This window comes from Ischnura elegans, chromosome X, assembly GCF_921293095.1.
Source record: "Ischnura elegans chromosome X, ioIscEleg1.1, whole genome shotgun sequence".
NCBI lineage: Eukaryota > Metazoa > Arthropoda > Insecta > Odonata > Coenagrionidae > Ischnura > Ischnura elegans.
In genome coordinates this window covers 8758455-8775153 of record NC_060259.1, presented here as the reverse complement: position 1 = coordinate 8775153, position 16699 = coordinate 8758455, and the positions used below count along the sequence as shown (strand labels likewise).

The window sequence follows — 16699 nt, the reverse complement described above, 5'->3', positions numbered from 1 at the left end:
GTTGCACCTAAACACCCCCCCCCCCCCCAGCCTTAATTTCTAGCTGCGCCCCTGGTGGAGGCCACGGGTGGAACAAAGAATTAAGGCTGGGGGGGGGGGGGTTTAGGTGCAACTAATACCGGGGTGTGTGAGGTATGGAATACCCACGTAGGTAGGTGCGAGATTAATAAATTTTGGAAATTTTCTCAATTGAAACGCAATTGCGCAATGTTTTTATTTATCATTTGATAGCACTTATTGTCAACACACGAATCGCCCGTTGCTATGCATAGTTGTGGAAAAACGAATTCCCATATCTATCCGTTCAGCTAAATATCTTTCTTATACTATCGTTTCTTTCGGACCTATAAATATCATACGGTTCTTTATATGTCGCTATGAAAGATATCCATTCTCAATTGTTCAGGCAATCCAAGCATTTAATTATATAGAAAGGAAATGCTCAAGCAGAATTAATTACGACCAGCATTCATTAAAGTCTTTTATGGTTCGGGGTAAGAGCGAATTCCCACATTTATCCTCTATGACGAAATCTTTCAAAAATCTTGTTACTGTAAGATCCGCGGTGATTAAATTGATTAGGGTTTTTATGGTTAACGAATCGACCGATTGACAAATAATCATTCTCCCTTGGGGACATGCAATCCCCTTTTTAAAACTATTTGGCAGTGAGGAGAGAAAAATGTGATTTAAATGCACGCTTACAGCACTATTCATAATATCCTCCTCAACCACAATGTCCATCATTTATTAATAACATTTTCCTCGCGGGAATAAACTGCCTCACGTTTGTATCCTGGCGTTTTATTCTGCCCTTAACCTTGCTGATAAGGGACATGGAAATATCCTGACTTGTCGTCAATTATTATCGATAATAAACGGGAACATCGGCGACCAACTCCTTCTCCAACATGTTTAGCATGCTTATTCCAACGCTTTCATACCCCTTTTCCAGCCAAGGCCAAGTTCAGCATTCCTTCTGTTTTCTTTTTTTCGCATCTTTAATGTTCAAGAGGCCTGTATTAGTTACCCTAAAACCCCCGCTAGCCAAAATTCCTAGCTGCGCCCCTGGCTATAGGAGGGCGTTCATCTTTGATGATATAACTCGGAAGGTGGCAGAAGGTAAAAAGGATGCGTAGTGAGACGACTTGTCCATTATTTTGGCGCCTCGTCGGCGTTAAACAAGTCGATGTGACCAACTTTTAGAGAAGTGATGAAATATTTTTAGATCCGAGAATGCTGGAATTAATATTTTACAGAAAACATTATTTATACGACCAAAATTGATTGATTTGTTATGAACGACGCAAATCTCTCATCAATACGAATCAATTTTCAATTGACCTATTGGTTTAGAAGTTAGCAGAGATTTGAGTTGTTCTAAAAAATTAATTCTAAAAAATTAAAATTTAAGAAGCGGTCCAGATTATGCCAACCCGTAAGTTTTATGATAACTTCTTTCGTTGGATAGTTGACCTGACGTAGGACACTGTTGAGGTACAATAAATCCTTCAATTTCATGAGATGGTGGTAGGATTTTAAAGTTTCATAAAATTATCTGGGGAAGGGCACCCGGATCCACAAGTCCCATCATGAGCTTCTACCGAGAGCCCCCAATCGGAAAAATTTATGAACAATACATGGCAACAACTCAAAAAAACATGCAGATAAATTCATAGTAACAGTCTTTATATCGGTCTTATAAAATTCTTCATTTAGGACATGCAAATAAATCCTTTTGGAACGTACAACCCATACTCTGGATATCGAAGACTGGTGGCGTTACGAGTGTCGATTTTTGAAAGCTAATTATAATGCGCGCAGGGCAACAACGGCAACAACGAATCTAAGGAAATTTTCAGAATCCTCCTCCTTTACTGTAATATTCGTGGGTGCGCTGTCCCGATGAGACAGCCATCCATCGTGATCCATCGCTGTACGGATACACCGATATTACAAAGCAAAGATTTATATGGATTTATGTACTCTGTACAGAGTTTCATCGTGACGTGTGTTGCTGTTATCTTGTGGATCTGGCAAGGTTAACGGAGGCTATGGCCGCATCGAAGACATCATGAGTTGTTGATTTTGTTAGAATTCTGGTATCAGCATACCAGTCGCTTTAGAACAGGCGTTTCCTTTCTTTCTTTGCTTTATTGCAGTATTTAATTTTTATGGTGTGATATACTTGTAGTAGTGAGGAATTTGTAATGCTTAGAGACATAAAATATTATTCATGACAAATATCATGTTTTCATCGCGAATAAAATGTATGTTCTCCTGTCGTATATCGGAATATCTATTTTGATATTAATGTCCAATATATTAGATACGTATGGGTCACTGAACATATTTAAACAGCCATGGGACCCATTGGAAAAGAAGTATGGGTTCTTTCCCGAAAGCTTACGTTTGCATATGCTAGGGGAAGCCAAAAAGATGTTCAACTTCGGTTTCGAGAATTACATGGAGCATGCATTTCCAATGGATGAGCTTAACCCCATACAATGCAAAGGAAGGGGCCCAGATTATGCCAACCCGTAAGTTTTATGATGACTTCTTTCGCTGGACAGTTGACCTAACGTAGGCCACTGATGAGGTACAATAAACCCTTCATCTTCATGGGCTGGTGGTATGATTTGCTAAATTGTAACATTCTATGGAATGTTCTTCCAGCCTTCAGTATTCACTGATTGTTTTAGTGGCGCGTGTCATCTTGATTTGAGCATTTCATATTTATTATTAGGTATAGTAGCTTCTTGTGGTGATTCCAAGAAGTCTCAACAAATACTCATAAACTCTATGGGTTGATAACTATTTTCAAATGCTTATGAAATCTGGATTTTTTAAACTGATTTTTTATCCATTTACGGCTTGAGTAGATGAATTTACCTTATGATGACGTGTTCATATTTCTTTGATATTGTTATTATTTTCCCCCAAGGGTATCTGAGATTTGTACTTTATCGTTTTTCAGGTCAAACATCAACATAAATGACATTCTTGGTGACTATTGCCTCACGTTGGTTGATTCCTTGGACACGCTGGCTATTATGGGAAATGCCACCAGGTTTAAAGAAGCCGTGGAACTTGTTGTCAGAAGTGTTAGTTTCGACAAGGATAATGTTGTTCAAGTTTTTGAGGTGAATATTAGGTGAGTAAGTTTATTGTCACCATCAGAGTGACTCTAATTTTGGTGCATCTCTTAATCTAGTATTTTTCCCAACTTTATTCTCAATGTTTTACTTAAAATTTTTGTGTGGTGGAAAGAGTATGGAAAATGACTCTCTCATGTATTTGACACTTCATGGTTTGCAAAATAATTTTAACCGAACAATATTTCTAACCTGCATGGCTTGTATAAGCTTAAAAAATTTTAATAGTTGAAATCTAGTCAATCATTTGCCTTTAATGTGGAACTTCAGTTTTACGACTCCCTAGGGTGCTTGACAAAACGGAGTCAGCTTGGTTGAAATTAATGCATTTCTGTGGGAAGTCACCCTCATTAGTACGACCTCCAGATGTATGACTTCCCCGTTATAAACACGAATAGCCAAACCACACCAATCTCTTTACGTATATGTATATCAATCGTAGTTTTATGATGCTGGTAATCTGCTGAAAGCAGAAATACCGGATATACTATTGGGTAGCACTATGGTGAACTGTCTCAGTCTCATTTCAAGCCAATAATCAATCTTCAATCAAGGGTTATTTAAAACAGTCCAGCCCCACCTGTATGTTTTCATTAAATCTTGTAATTTTATTTAATTATCTTTCAAGTTTGCTGATTTGTAGGGTAGAATATATTATGTTATATATATAAAGTTTTATATATATAATGAAAATATGACACCCTGTGTCACATCCTTCCGAGCAGTAGAAAATTCTGAGGGTCCATTATAGCATTATTTTCTGTAATATTAAAGTACCCTTATGATGACACTTGAACACATTCCATGATCACCATATTTTAAAGACAATCTGTCAGGAATGAAAGTTGGCAAAAATTTGCTATTTTTTAATTTTATCTTAATCATCAGTGTTATAATATTTAATGCTGGAACCACGTCTTTTTAAATAGTCTCTCAATTTTTATGAATTTGAAAGTAAAATATTGCAAGTATCCTGTCAATTTTGTGATACTTTCCTGCAATGGATGTATTTATTTCTGATATTTTCATTCATCTTCAATATTCTGTAGGAAAACTTATCAGAGCTTATAATTTTGTACGAAAAACTCTTAGCAACGTCATGATACAGCCAAAATTAATTTGTTAGCCTGGATATGATAGTAAAGGACACCGTTTCAATTGTACTAGTGTAAAAATTACGAGCGTTACATGTATTCAGGTATTATGGACAAAGGTGTTGTTCCCAATTATGAATGATAAGCTTGAGCAATATGATATCCCCTGAAAAGGTTTTTAGAATGACATAGGTTAATAAATTAAATGGAAAATTTGGATTAACAAGTAATATTTTAATAAAGTATGTTAATTTTCAAAGAATGAAAGTGAATTACGTTTTAATTGGTGTTTTCATTCGGTACAGATATATGCTTAATATAATTACATTTTTCAAAAAGGAATCCATACAAATTTAAGCAAAAAACATTGTTTTGGATTATTAATCATATTTAGCGATGAAAATTGATATGATGGCCCAGAGGGTGCAATCTAGAGCCATTTGGGTGGTATGGCATTAGTTAGCCTTACGCACATACTTTCTCCCTACACCACATTTCTTTTTTGTCTTTGTCATATAGTTGGGGGAAATAGATAATCCTTTGGTTTTGGTTATGGTTGGCTGGGTTGACAGTGGTCTGTCCAAAGGAGTTTTTAAAATTACCAAATGAGAATCTGTAATATGAAGCCAAATGTCAATGAGAGGAATTATGATAATTTTAATTCCTCGTAAATGGAGATGGGCCATTCGAATCCTTCGAATCTTAGAAAATATTCGAGATTCGAAAACTCGAATCTTTCATGCTTTGTTCGTGATTCGAATCTTTCGAATCTTCGTCAAACTAGCGGCCAATAATTGCGACTCAAAAACGAAACGCGAAGGAAAAGAACGCTGAATGTTGAATTTATTTGCCGGAATATGTTGTAATTGCACTGTAGTTCAGTCAAGTCTCATCAATTAATCATATTTATACGTCATATAAATTTATAATGAAACACTCTTTAATCTAAAATTTTGAATACGAGAATCAGCTGAGTCACTGCTGCAGAAGCTTCTCCGAATGTAGCAGCTCTATTTGTGACTGAGGTTCTATAATGAAAAATTACTATTATTTCAGAATGGTTTTTGTCTCTAGAATTTTCAAAGTACAATCATCTGCGTTTTTATGAGTATATTTGTCTTAATTAATGATTCACAAAGAACTGTTTACGAGAGAAACAATTGACTGCGCCAACCGCTTCTCTGCTACAGTTCGTAGAAGTTGTATCGTGAATATTATAACTTGTCTTGGGATTAAACTCCGCCAAAGTATTTTAGTTCGCTAAAAACCTCTAATAAAACTGTGCTTGGAATGTATTCCTTTTGCAGAAGTTTCACACACAGCCATAGCAATAGAAACTTTCATCACAAGTACTATGAAGGAATGGAATATTATGAGGAAAGTTGTCTGCTTCATAAGAGACAATGCTCCTAATATGGTTGCAGGTTTAGAGCGCAGTACCTTTGATCACTTACCGTGCTTGGCTCATACGTTTCAACTAGTCGTTACGGATGGTTTACTGAATAAGAGTGAAATTAAGACAATTTTGACATCCTGCCGAAGTGTAGTGGGACATTTTAAGCATTCTTCTAAAGCCATGAAAGTGTTACGAGCTTCTCAAGCCACACTAAATCTCAAACCTCATCGTTTGCTACAAGATGAACCTACAAGGTGGAACTCAGAGCTTCACATGCTCCTACGTCTTGTGGAACAAAAGCAAGCTGTTTTATTATCTGCTTCAGATTTAAACATTCAAATTGATCTTTGTGCTCGACAGTGGACGGCAATAGAGGAAGTGATTCAAATACTGGATGTATTTGAAAGAGCTACTTTAGTTGCCAGTTCAAGCCAAGTGACAATTTCTGAAGTAATTCCTTTAGTGAATAGCACCATTCATGCGCTGCAAAACTTCAAATCAACTTTAGGTTCTGTTCAAGGCTTTAGAAATGATTTACTTTCATCTCTAAAAAGGCGTTATCAATATGTTGAGACGGAAAAATTGTATGCTCTTGGGACAGTACTTGATCCTAGATTCAAGGGCAGTGTATTTTTGAGAAAAGAAAACCTTGAGCAAGCTCAATCAGCACTGATTGCTGAAATTTCAGATATTAACAGCCAATTAAATTGTAATGACATGCCATCATTGGACCATAGTGAAGGAAACACCACTGCACTAGCACATGAACAGAAAGGAGGCCATAGTATGTGGAGTTACTATTCTCAATTAATGATACCGTCTAATAGCAGAGAGATGAATCACGCTATGTCCCCTGAAGAAGAAATAAATGCCTACATGGCAGAAGCATTACTTCCACCATCTGCAAACATCTTTAAATATTGGAAGGTCAATGACAAGTACAAAAATTTGAGGAAACTCGCAAGGAAGTTTTTAATTTCACCAATGTTAACAGCATTCTCCGAAAGATTATTCAGCACATCAGGAATCATAGTTGATAAAAAACGGAGTAGGCTGGACCCAGAGAGAGTCCGCACGCTAGTTTTCCTGAATAAAAATCTCCATTGAAGTTTATAAATTTTTTGTGGCCCAAAACGATTGTTTTAATTATTCTTAACCTTTGATTGTATCTTCTAAAAAAATACAGTAGAACCTCGGTTATACGACCCTCAGTTATGCGATGACCTCACTTATACGCCGATTTTTTTTTGGTCCGGTGAATAACCCCATATGAACCCATGTATTTCCAACCTCAGTTATGAAACTTTTCACTTAAACGACAAACTCGGTTACGAAACGTATTTTCCCAGTCCAATGAGATAAAATACCTCACTTATACGACTTTTCAGGTAACTGCTCTACGAGAAGATTGCGGTACGCGCGCCGATTTTAGTCACAGGAGCAGGGGTAGTATGTGCTCATCACATAGATATGTCAATGAAGAATACTAAGTTTTAATAATGAGCGATGCTGTTTATTAGATATTAATTTTAACTGCAGTAGATGATCGTTAATTCGGAATATCTATCTCTAACGGAAGATTGTTTAGAATTTTCCAAGGTTATGTTTTCCGTCGCCCCAGCGAAATAACACCTAAATGAGCCGTTAAAAATCCTCCCGTACCAAAAATTTGGCTTCCAAGGTCATCCAAAAGAGATTATCGTATTTGCAGTATAGATGTAAGTCGATGGTGATTCAACACGATGGTAAAAACAGCATGCATCGTCTCATTCCGCGGGCTAATCCCGCATCCGCGGGACGAATTGAGCCGGGGGAAAGTTGCTTACGCGGCGCGCCGGTCAAAATTGACCAAACTTGTATCTCAGTGGGTTTAAATCAAACAAAGTTTCACTTTGAGTAGCTATTAGCTTGAGTCTGCCTGCTGGCAAGCGTTTATTTTTTAACTGAACGAGAGTTAGTACGAATGTCCTCTGAGAATAACTCGCGTCGTCAGTCGTAACGTAATCATTAAAGTCAAATTCAAAACGCGAAAGATAAGGCAGTTCCTTTCGACTCTGGAATGACTTATAACCATTATACCGAAGTACAAAAACAGTCTGGTGTTGTGATCAGATATGGGGAAGCAAAATATTACGTGAAGATGAGTCACACGGCTTGTGAGTCGAAGTTCCCGGCGCTGAATTCGCGTAAGAATGCCGACAGAGAAGCTATACCCGGTAGATTCAATCTACTATTGCTAAAATTTCACGGAATAATTCTTTTTTAGTGCGTAAACATTTTTGAGAGGGGAGATTTTTTCGAGCTCTTAGGGCCGTATTCTTAGTCGACCCTACATATCCGTCCCTACATAACAAAAGGCCCCTACATGCGTTTCTCAGTCGAACCTACATAAGTGGTGGGGGGTGATTCCGTCGTCAACTTCTCTGAGATGACGTAGATGATGGCGCAGCGGCAATTTTTCATACTGGTGGCGTAATGGGAACTCACTATGAAAGTAAGAAAAGACGTCCAATAATTTTCGGGCGCATTGTTAGGACAACAGCTCAAGGTAAATAAACAATCGGTGTCGTCCGCCAGGTCGTGTCGGTACCTTAATTATGGCTACAAATACACTCATATCGAGCCAAAATTAGAACCTTGTTGTCTTCAAATTGCTTCAAAAGCGGTCTGTACAAGATAGTAATAAGTACGGAGCACATATGATCATTGACGTGGTAACTTACGTTGCATCATCAAGGTTCGTCGTTCGCTTTTACCTTCCGTAATTAAGTTTATTATGTGGCAAATAGTGGCATGAAAATGCGTTTTCTATGGTTGTACGAAAACGAAGTATTGGTTTCCCAAAAGTATACCAAGTGCCAAACGTGAAAAATATTATATATTCGTGGAAAACAGATGCTTGTATACCGCTATATTCTTCTTATTAGTTTGTAGCAGGCGTAGGAATTGTCTGCTAGCAATGATAAGGCACTGTAATGGTTTGGACGATGTTTATTGATCCGTTCCATATTTCAGACTGACTTGCCGGCCGAAAGGCCCGCAGTATTTATTCTATTGGTGCACTTCCAGAATGCTCTATGTTACTGTTCTTGAACATGAAAGAAATTTCTAGAAAGGAATTCTAGAAGGGAAGAAAAAAATTAATTACACTTCCCGGCACGGGGAATCGAAGTCGGGCTGCCCGCTTAGGAGGCGACCGCTCTACCGCTGGGCTAGCTGGCTTGTTGTGGAGAAGCGATGATGGAGCGCGGTTTATCTTGCCTCCGGGAAAGCGGTGTGGCGGCGAGGCAGGACGTGCGGCCGCCACAATTTCAGTCAATTTTATCATTTATTTAACTTGGTGGCTATAAAGTGGTAGTATTATTACCTTTCCGCTGTGTTACTGTACATTTCAAAATGGTTTGTGCGAGCTCGTCTCCCTTAATATGCATTACAACGTAAATTATTTAATCGAGGTGATCAGCAGACGATATTTGGCCGCCATGTTTTTGTAGGGTGTAGGGTTGGTTCGGGTACCCTACATCAAGTAGGGCCCGTTTAGTTCCAAAAACGGCCATATGTAGGGCTTGATGTGGCGTATGTAGGGTGAGATCGGTTTATGTAGGGGCTGATGACGTATCCAGGGTCGGTTGGCCCTACAGGGTCGACTAAGAATACGGGCCTTAATATATTTTTGTTCAATCATCAATGACGGCAGTTGTGCGGTTATTTCAAATGCTCACTTAAAAAAGTGATCTAAGCACCGGAAAAGTCTTACAATTAGTCACGGAATATCCCGGATACCAGTGGCGCAACTAGGAATATGCTTTGGGGGTGATGGTAGTACCTGAGGGGCGCCCCCCCCCCCTCCCCCCCGAGGCATCGGGGATTCCCGGAAAATTTAAAAAAAGAGCATGCCTGTAAATATGTTTTACATCATTTTGGCTCCTAAAATTTAGCTTTAAGTAGATGCAGTTGTTGTTTATCAAAGCTAGACTTTTGTTTTAAATTTTTTTTTTTCAATTCTCTGCGGCTTTGGAGGGGGATCTATCCCCTCATCGACCCACCATAATTACGCCACTGCCGGGTGCTCCATATTATCTATGGCATGGTATTTAGAGGGAAGAAACCGACAGCTGGGGTCATTTTCGACATGAGGTAAGGGAGGGAGTATAGAAACCCTGTGTTGGAATTAGCCAGGTTGTAACAATAGGCTTAACCAGGGCTTAATGTTCCATCTGCCGGACATGGTGTTGCACTGGAAGTTCCGTCCACACTACTTTCAAGCAGGGATACAGCCATCTCTGAAAACTTTCTGCCTCGGCCATGACATGAACCCTGGTCCATAGGGTGGGAAGCCTTCGTGATACATTAGTGAAATTTTGCTCCCTAGTTATGGGGTTAATTTGGATGACTTTCCTTAGGTATTTCATTTCTTTAATCTACAATCATGGGTTTGCCTATAGGTGGTGAAATGAATTTCCTGAAACTGCTTTTAATGAGTCAACTTTTTTAAAAAATTGGCTTCTCTGTGAACATTTAGTGTCATCATTCCGAAATCTCTCCAGTATGATAGCCTTGCAGATCAGTACCAGAAATGCTAGATGTTCAACCGCGGATAATGTTGTTCAGGAATGTAGAATTATATTTCTCTTAAAGTAACACATCATCTGTGGTGTTGCTTGTGTGAAAATAAGATTATTAGGCTTCAATTTCTTGCCTCCAAATGAGTAATTGCATCCTGGAAACAAACCGGCCCCTATAGGAAAGGATTTCATGCTGAATACCGAAAAACCTCACATATGAAACTTCCTCACTTATGAAACTTTTTTTGGTTTTCCGCTGAAAGTTTCATAAGTGAGGTTCTACTGTACATATTTCATGTAAAAGTGAGTTTTCACAAATTCATTTCTTGCCACATGAAGGTATGAAATTCAGCAACAGTTTAAAGCTCCCTCTTTTTAAGCATTGCTTCTCTTTTCTTTGAATTAATAATCAATTTATTTGGTGGATTCGAAAGATTCGAGATTCGAAATATTCGAGAACCTTCTGAGATTCGGATTTGGATTCGGATTCGAGAAAATATAGGATTCGTCCCATCTCTACTCGTAATACAATCATACATGAAATAAAAATAGAAATAGACTTGGAATTCGGCACCCTCTTGAGACTTTCACCTCTATTTAGGATTGTGGACTCACTTATTAACAAATTATCCCTAATTTTGAATTTTAATTTGGCCTATGCTGCACACACATTTTCCTATTTTATACTCTTTCACTCAACTGCTGGAGTGCAAAAACAAAAAAAATACGTAACAGATACATAAAACACATAAAGAAAATATAGTGTCCAAAATGGAAATTAAGTATATGTATGTACAAAGAAAAGGAACATATATAGCAACACTTCGCAATATCCCTGATTACTCCTTGTGAGTTGGTGGTGACTCCTATTTTAAAGAAGTGAGCGAAAACTCAACCTCTGTAGTATAATAGAGTAAGTATATATAGAGGGCTCACCGCACGTACAAAAATCATTTTTGATGTAGTTCTGGAACAATTAATCAGATGGCGAGGAACAATTTTTTGCTATTTTTTTATTTGCTCTTTTCACAAGTATAAAAATATATTTTGAAGCAGAAAGGGTCACTATGTTTAGTGGAGACAATAGTGAGTCGATTTTGATTATAACAATTGTTATGAACAATATTTCCTCGAATTTCGTCTAGTAACTTGACTTTTCCGAGTTTGTATTCCTAATCCAATGCTGGCACACTGTTCTTAGTATTAAGTTGAAACTTGCAGGAAACATTTATTGCACATTTTTTCCCATACTGGTAAACTTTAATATGTTCATAACTCAGTTTCAATGTTGTTATGTTTGTTTATATATCTTATGGATGAAAAATCTGGAATTTTGCAGGATACAAATCAATTGCCTGCTTATTTTTGTTTCTTACGATATAGGTCCATATATGCTGTGTATGAAATTTGAATAAAACTATAAATTAATTTTTGGTGAAAGTATTGTAACTTTATCTCGATTACAAGGGGAGTTATGAATTTTTAATGACCGCACCTCATTAGGATTTCCTTCCTGGCCTGAGTCTGCACTGAAAGCTCCCGCCTCCCAAAGCGATCGTTTTGCCATTAGGTAGGTTGGCAAGGTGAGGCTGTTGTTTTGACGAGGAAGAGATTTTTGGTGAGGGAAGATTTTTCCGCTTCAAGAAACAATATATATCCTACTGATGTTCATCGCTTCGTTGAACAATCAGCATATCGAATGAAATACATTTTGGGTAGTTTACTTCAGAACTTCAGTTAGGAATTACCTCACTCTGGTGAAGTGGAAATGTTATTTACAATATTAAGTTCCGGAATATTACAATAAAATAAGAATGCGAGATTGGATCTCTACATTGAAAAACAGTGCACTTTTTGCCTTTCGCTAACGGTCATAGCCTCTTCACCACAGTTGGTAACTAAAGCTTTAAAAGTATTTGGTAATCAATTCTTAAGCACACCACTGTAAACGAACACAAGAGAAATGCATCAGCAGTGGCATTATATTTTTGAGAATAGGGGTGGTTGGTGACTTTGACTTGTTTGCATAATAGCGGGATGAGTAATGGCCCATTCTGTACCGCGTCAAAAATGATAAGGGTTCTTTCGGCTCTACTTAAACTTTGGGTCTTATGTATGGGGGCGGGGATCATCTAATGTATGATTTTGTCTTCCCTTGAGACCTTATTTTAATCATAGTTGCGATGATCATCGTCTCGTCGATAACAAGATGCATTGTGATTTGAGGAAAGTTTTGTTCTAAGTGTGAGTCGGTTCACATTTACAAGGGGAGACCACGTATCTTGCTCCACCTTTTTCAATGCCGAATTTTTTATGGCATTCAGAATTGCGAACACATCTTTAAACCGATAGTGGTTCCATTGAATGGGCCTTAGTTTGGCTGTAATTAATTAATTTTCGAGTTTTATTTTTAACAAGCTCTATATAATCCCAAAATAACACAGCATCTCACAGATTGTTCGGTTGGTCTAGTGGTGAGAGCGTCTCCGGCTCTCACCACTAGGGGGCCAGCGTTCGAAGCTTTGTCACGGCACTATATTTTGTAGTCTTCCTTTTGATCTTGCGGCAACAAGTATTTCACTAATTTAAATTGCAGCCAACATAGGCGTGAGAAAATTTTTTTAATCATTATCGGGGCAAGGTAAGTGGTTTCCCCTTGTTAGTTGAGGTTCTGAAAAGTGAAACAAATAGTGGCTGTAGCTGTGCCCAGGCTCTCTCATTGCTTCTATTCTTGTTGTTGGAATATGAATAGTTTTCAGCTTGACTCGAGATCAAGAAGTACTACTCACACATCCCTATAAAATATAGTACCATTCATAGTATGCCTCTCATCAGAATCGCGGCATATTTAACAATGATTTCCTTGGGCTGGTGAAGCCAAAACTGTGTGTGTGAGGTATGAAAGTATGCCTGGAAGTGGAATTCATTGTGGTCATTAGGAAATATCAAGGTAGAAATGTTTATTCTCAGGCAAATAAGGTGTCAATGCCTTTGGAACTGTGGCAAATACTGGTTGAACAAAGTGGTAAAACTGACAAAGTGGTTGTAGCTTTTACTGCCATTTTGAGGATGTAATTGTCCCTAGAACTCTTAAAAGCTGAAAAAGTCAATCTTTCTTCCAGAGTGCTTGGATCATTGATATCTGCTCATTTGTTGATGATGGACCCTGAAAAACCATTTGGAGATTTAAAACCAGACTGGTATGATGGAGAGCTATTACATCTGGCCCATGACTTGGCTTCACGTCTTCTTCCTGCTTTTGAGAAAAGTACTACTGGGATTCCTTACCCAAGAGTGAGTATTAATTAAGTTAATGTAATCTTGATTGTTGTGGTATCATCTCACTCATGGTTAACCTTTAAAGCGCAGAGTTCTATTGAAAGCTGCTGAAAATGAGGGTGTGCATCTTAGACAAATTTTGGACCTGGCTGCCAGACTTTCAAATCCCTTCAGAGCTGAGTGACCTTGGTGTCCAGGGGGAGTCATCAAGAGGGTGGGGATCACTCGCTAACTAATTTTAGGGTGACACAGGATACACAGTTGCTGATAAAATTGTAAAAACTGATTGTTAGGGAAGGTGAGGGCGTGGGGTGTACTTGAAGGACAGCGATTGGCTGCAAGTGCAAGCACTGAAATTTTTCACATTCCTAACTTTTTCTATTTCCATCATTCGGAAGCTGTGTGTGGCTCTACTGTATGCACATACCCTAAGCACAACTGAGAGAATATTTTGATTATGTATTAACATTTGTGTATACAGCTTAGTGTTGCTCTAAAATGGACAAGGGAAAAAGTTGCAATCTTTGATGGCAGATGAAGAAACCATGCTGCTGGACGAAAGCACTATGTGTCAAAATTATGCATCCGAAAATAGTAGGGACAGAAGGCCTTTTTGGGGAGATCTGCTAGCTCTCCTCTCCTTGAACAAAGGCTATCAGAATACATTGGAGGAGATGATAATTTGGATATGTAATGTTGAAGGAAGTGTTTTTTGAAAGTGCTTGAAATTGCAAGAGAGATGAAAATAATCTGGCAAGTTTAAGCAAATGGTAAGTCTGGTAAATGTGGGATGGGTACATTGGTTTTAATGAAGAAATAGCTTCCCAATGAGAAGAAAGGCAGCCATTTCTCAAAAAATTTAATTATTATAACACTAAGGCTACTACTGAATGCTTACCGTTGAGGTCTATACTTGCCTATGAAATAGGCTGCATGAACTTAGGAGAATATCCCAAGATTGATAATTGCTGGAAGTGGAAGCACAGTTTATTCAAAACTCCCTGGTTCAAAGTTTTCTTTCTCCATGGCCCATGCAACTCCTCAGAATAGGAGAAAAAGAGCCCAAATGTTTTTTCTTTGATTAGATGCTGATAAAGAGGGGTGGACATCTTACGCACATTTGTACCATACTCCAGTTTTTTAGGATTCAGGTTCTAAATTTATTTTTCTATTTATACAATTATTGTGATGGGGATATTGCCAGATCTATTGCGCCATAGATAGAACCACTACAAGCTTGAGTGGTGAAAAGTGATGGATATTTGGGAAGTCACTTTTTGTAGCTAAATTTTAATTTATTATGTATTCAGGTAATTTCATGAAAAACAAATGTTAAAAATGCAAAAAATTATATTCTTATATTTAATAAAAATTAAAACGTGTTAGTATGGGTGCACAGATCCAGATCGGATCCTTGATTTCCAGAGTGGGAACTTCTGATATTTTTTCATTTAAATGCATTTTTAATTTTTTGCTATAAAATGAAGTAATTACTCAAGTTTCTTCTAGATCAGTACAATCAAAGGAATGCTATTTTGATTGTCATACACATTTTAATATTTTTACTAATTAAAAACACCCTTTTCTAAGCTTTCAAGTTATTTTAAAAAGCACTATATTAGAGATGGGTCGAATAGCAGATTTTTCGAACCTGAATATCGAATTCCAATATTAAATAATTGCTCGAATATTCAAATACCTCGAATTTCGAATACCTAGAATACTAAACGATGAATGCAGGAACGTTTGACTAGGTTGCCTACCCAGCAGTAAATCAGGATTTTGGCGAGTAATTGTGATTTCCTTTAAAGGATTCAAACAGGAATTTAGCTGATTAATGGAATATTTTAATTTTATGGAAACAATTTGGGCATATAGTTGATTCAACTAACATCTCTTTCAAATATCCTAAGGGGATACACCACCTCGCGTAAAAATGATTTCATGCCGTCTCGGCATTTACACTGCTGCGATGGATTTCTGTCTGAGGTATAAAGTCTTATCTACCAAATGCCATTTCAGCGGCACGCCCATCTGATACTCGGCTTCATCCAACTTCTTATTTTCAACAGGTAGCTCGCTTTACCCCCACTCCTACTGTCAAGTGCTAGCGGACAATCCGGGGCATTTTGCAAAATGCACGTGCTTCTCTGCCAGATTTTCTCCTCCTTCGATTATTTTCAGTCCATCTTTGGAAGTTCTCACGAGATAAGCGGATGAATTCGAATTGCTATCAGGGAGAAACCAAGTATCCTGAGAAAATATCCCCTCATCTGTGACTGTGACAATAGAGATTTATAGCATAACTCATAAATTGTAACTTGATATATGTTTTCAGAAAAAAATACCTCATTAACTTCCGAGAAGCTCAGCTGCGAGGATATCGAGTTTCACCAGAATGCTAAGTCTAGGTCGTATTTTGGCATTTATATCCTTTTGTAAAATGCTTAAATAAAGTCAGAAATACATCACGTTTGGTCTTATTCTTTTTTAAATTACGCACACATTACTAATATTTCAATCCAATGAAGGTGTAATATCAATTGCCAAAAGTCATTGCTAGACACCTTTTAGGCTAATAGATGACTCTTGCAGCAGTTGACCTCCAGAAATGGGGAACTTCGAAGCAGGTAGGCAGAAAAAGGTCAGTGGGGGAGAAAGAGTGAAACACGATTCTATTATTCTCATGTAACTTGATATTTTCTTTTGAAGATTTTGATTTATGGTCTTCGTAATATGAACCCTGTGCGAGCTGGGGCCTTTTGTTTGATTTCGGAGAGGAGGAAAGCGACGGAGGAGGGGCAGAGGGCTGATGGACGGAGGGGGTAGCGGATTTTGGGAATTGTGCTATGTAGTTACTATCCCACCGCACTGAGGGTCTTCTGGTGGGGAAAACCGGGGATTTTCCGATTTTTTCACCTGATCATTTTCAGCTCCCCACTTTTTCTCTTTTCACTCTTTTCACCGCTGTAATCCACGAATTTGATGTAATTCGTCAACTTGCCTTAAATGGTGCTGCATGCTCTAAACGACTAGAGTTCTCTTACTTTTTCCGAGTCAACTACCAACGACGTGTGTGCGACAGTGTATGGCGCGATATTCAAAGTATTCGAGGTATTCGAGCTTGTACCTTCAGCATAATTATTCGAAATCTCGAATATCGAATACTTTCTAGTATTCGCGGATACTATTCGCACATCTCTACACTAT

The 16699-nt window shown here is 38.0% G+C and overlaps 1 protein-coding gene across 3 annotated transcripts in view; it reads left to right on the top strand.

The window, feature by feature from the left end:
• Positions 1–1833: 1833 nt before the first annotated feature.
• The window catches only part of LOC124171872 (ER degradation-enhancing alpha-mannosidase-like protein 1), a 109591-nt gene continuing 94725 nt past the window's right edge, over positions 1834–16699 (top strand). Inside the window, exons 1-3 of one of the 3 annotated variants that reach the window (XM_046551252.1) lie at positions 1834–2540; positions 2978–3154; positions 13333–13504. In XM_046551252.1, coding sequence (XP_046407208.1) covers positions 2269–2540; positions 2978–3154; positions 13333–13504 — 621 coding nt within the window. In that variant the 5' untranslated portion in view covers positions 1834–2268. The remainder of the gene's footprint in view (positions 2541–2977; positions 3155–13332; positions 13505–16699) is intronic. The other 2 variants (XM_046551250.1, XM_046551251.1) reach the window with 2 other exon arrangements.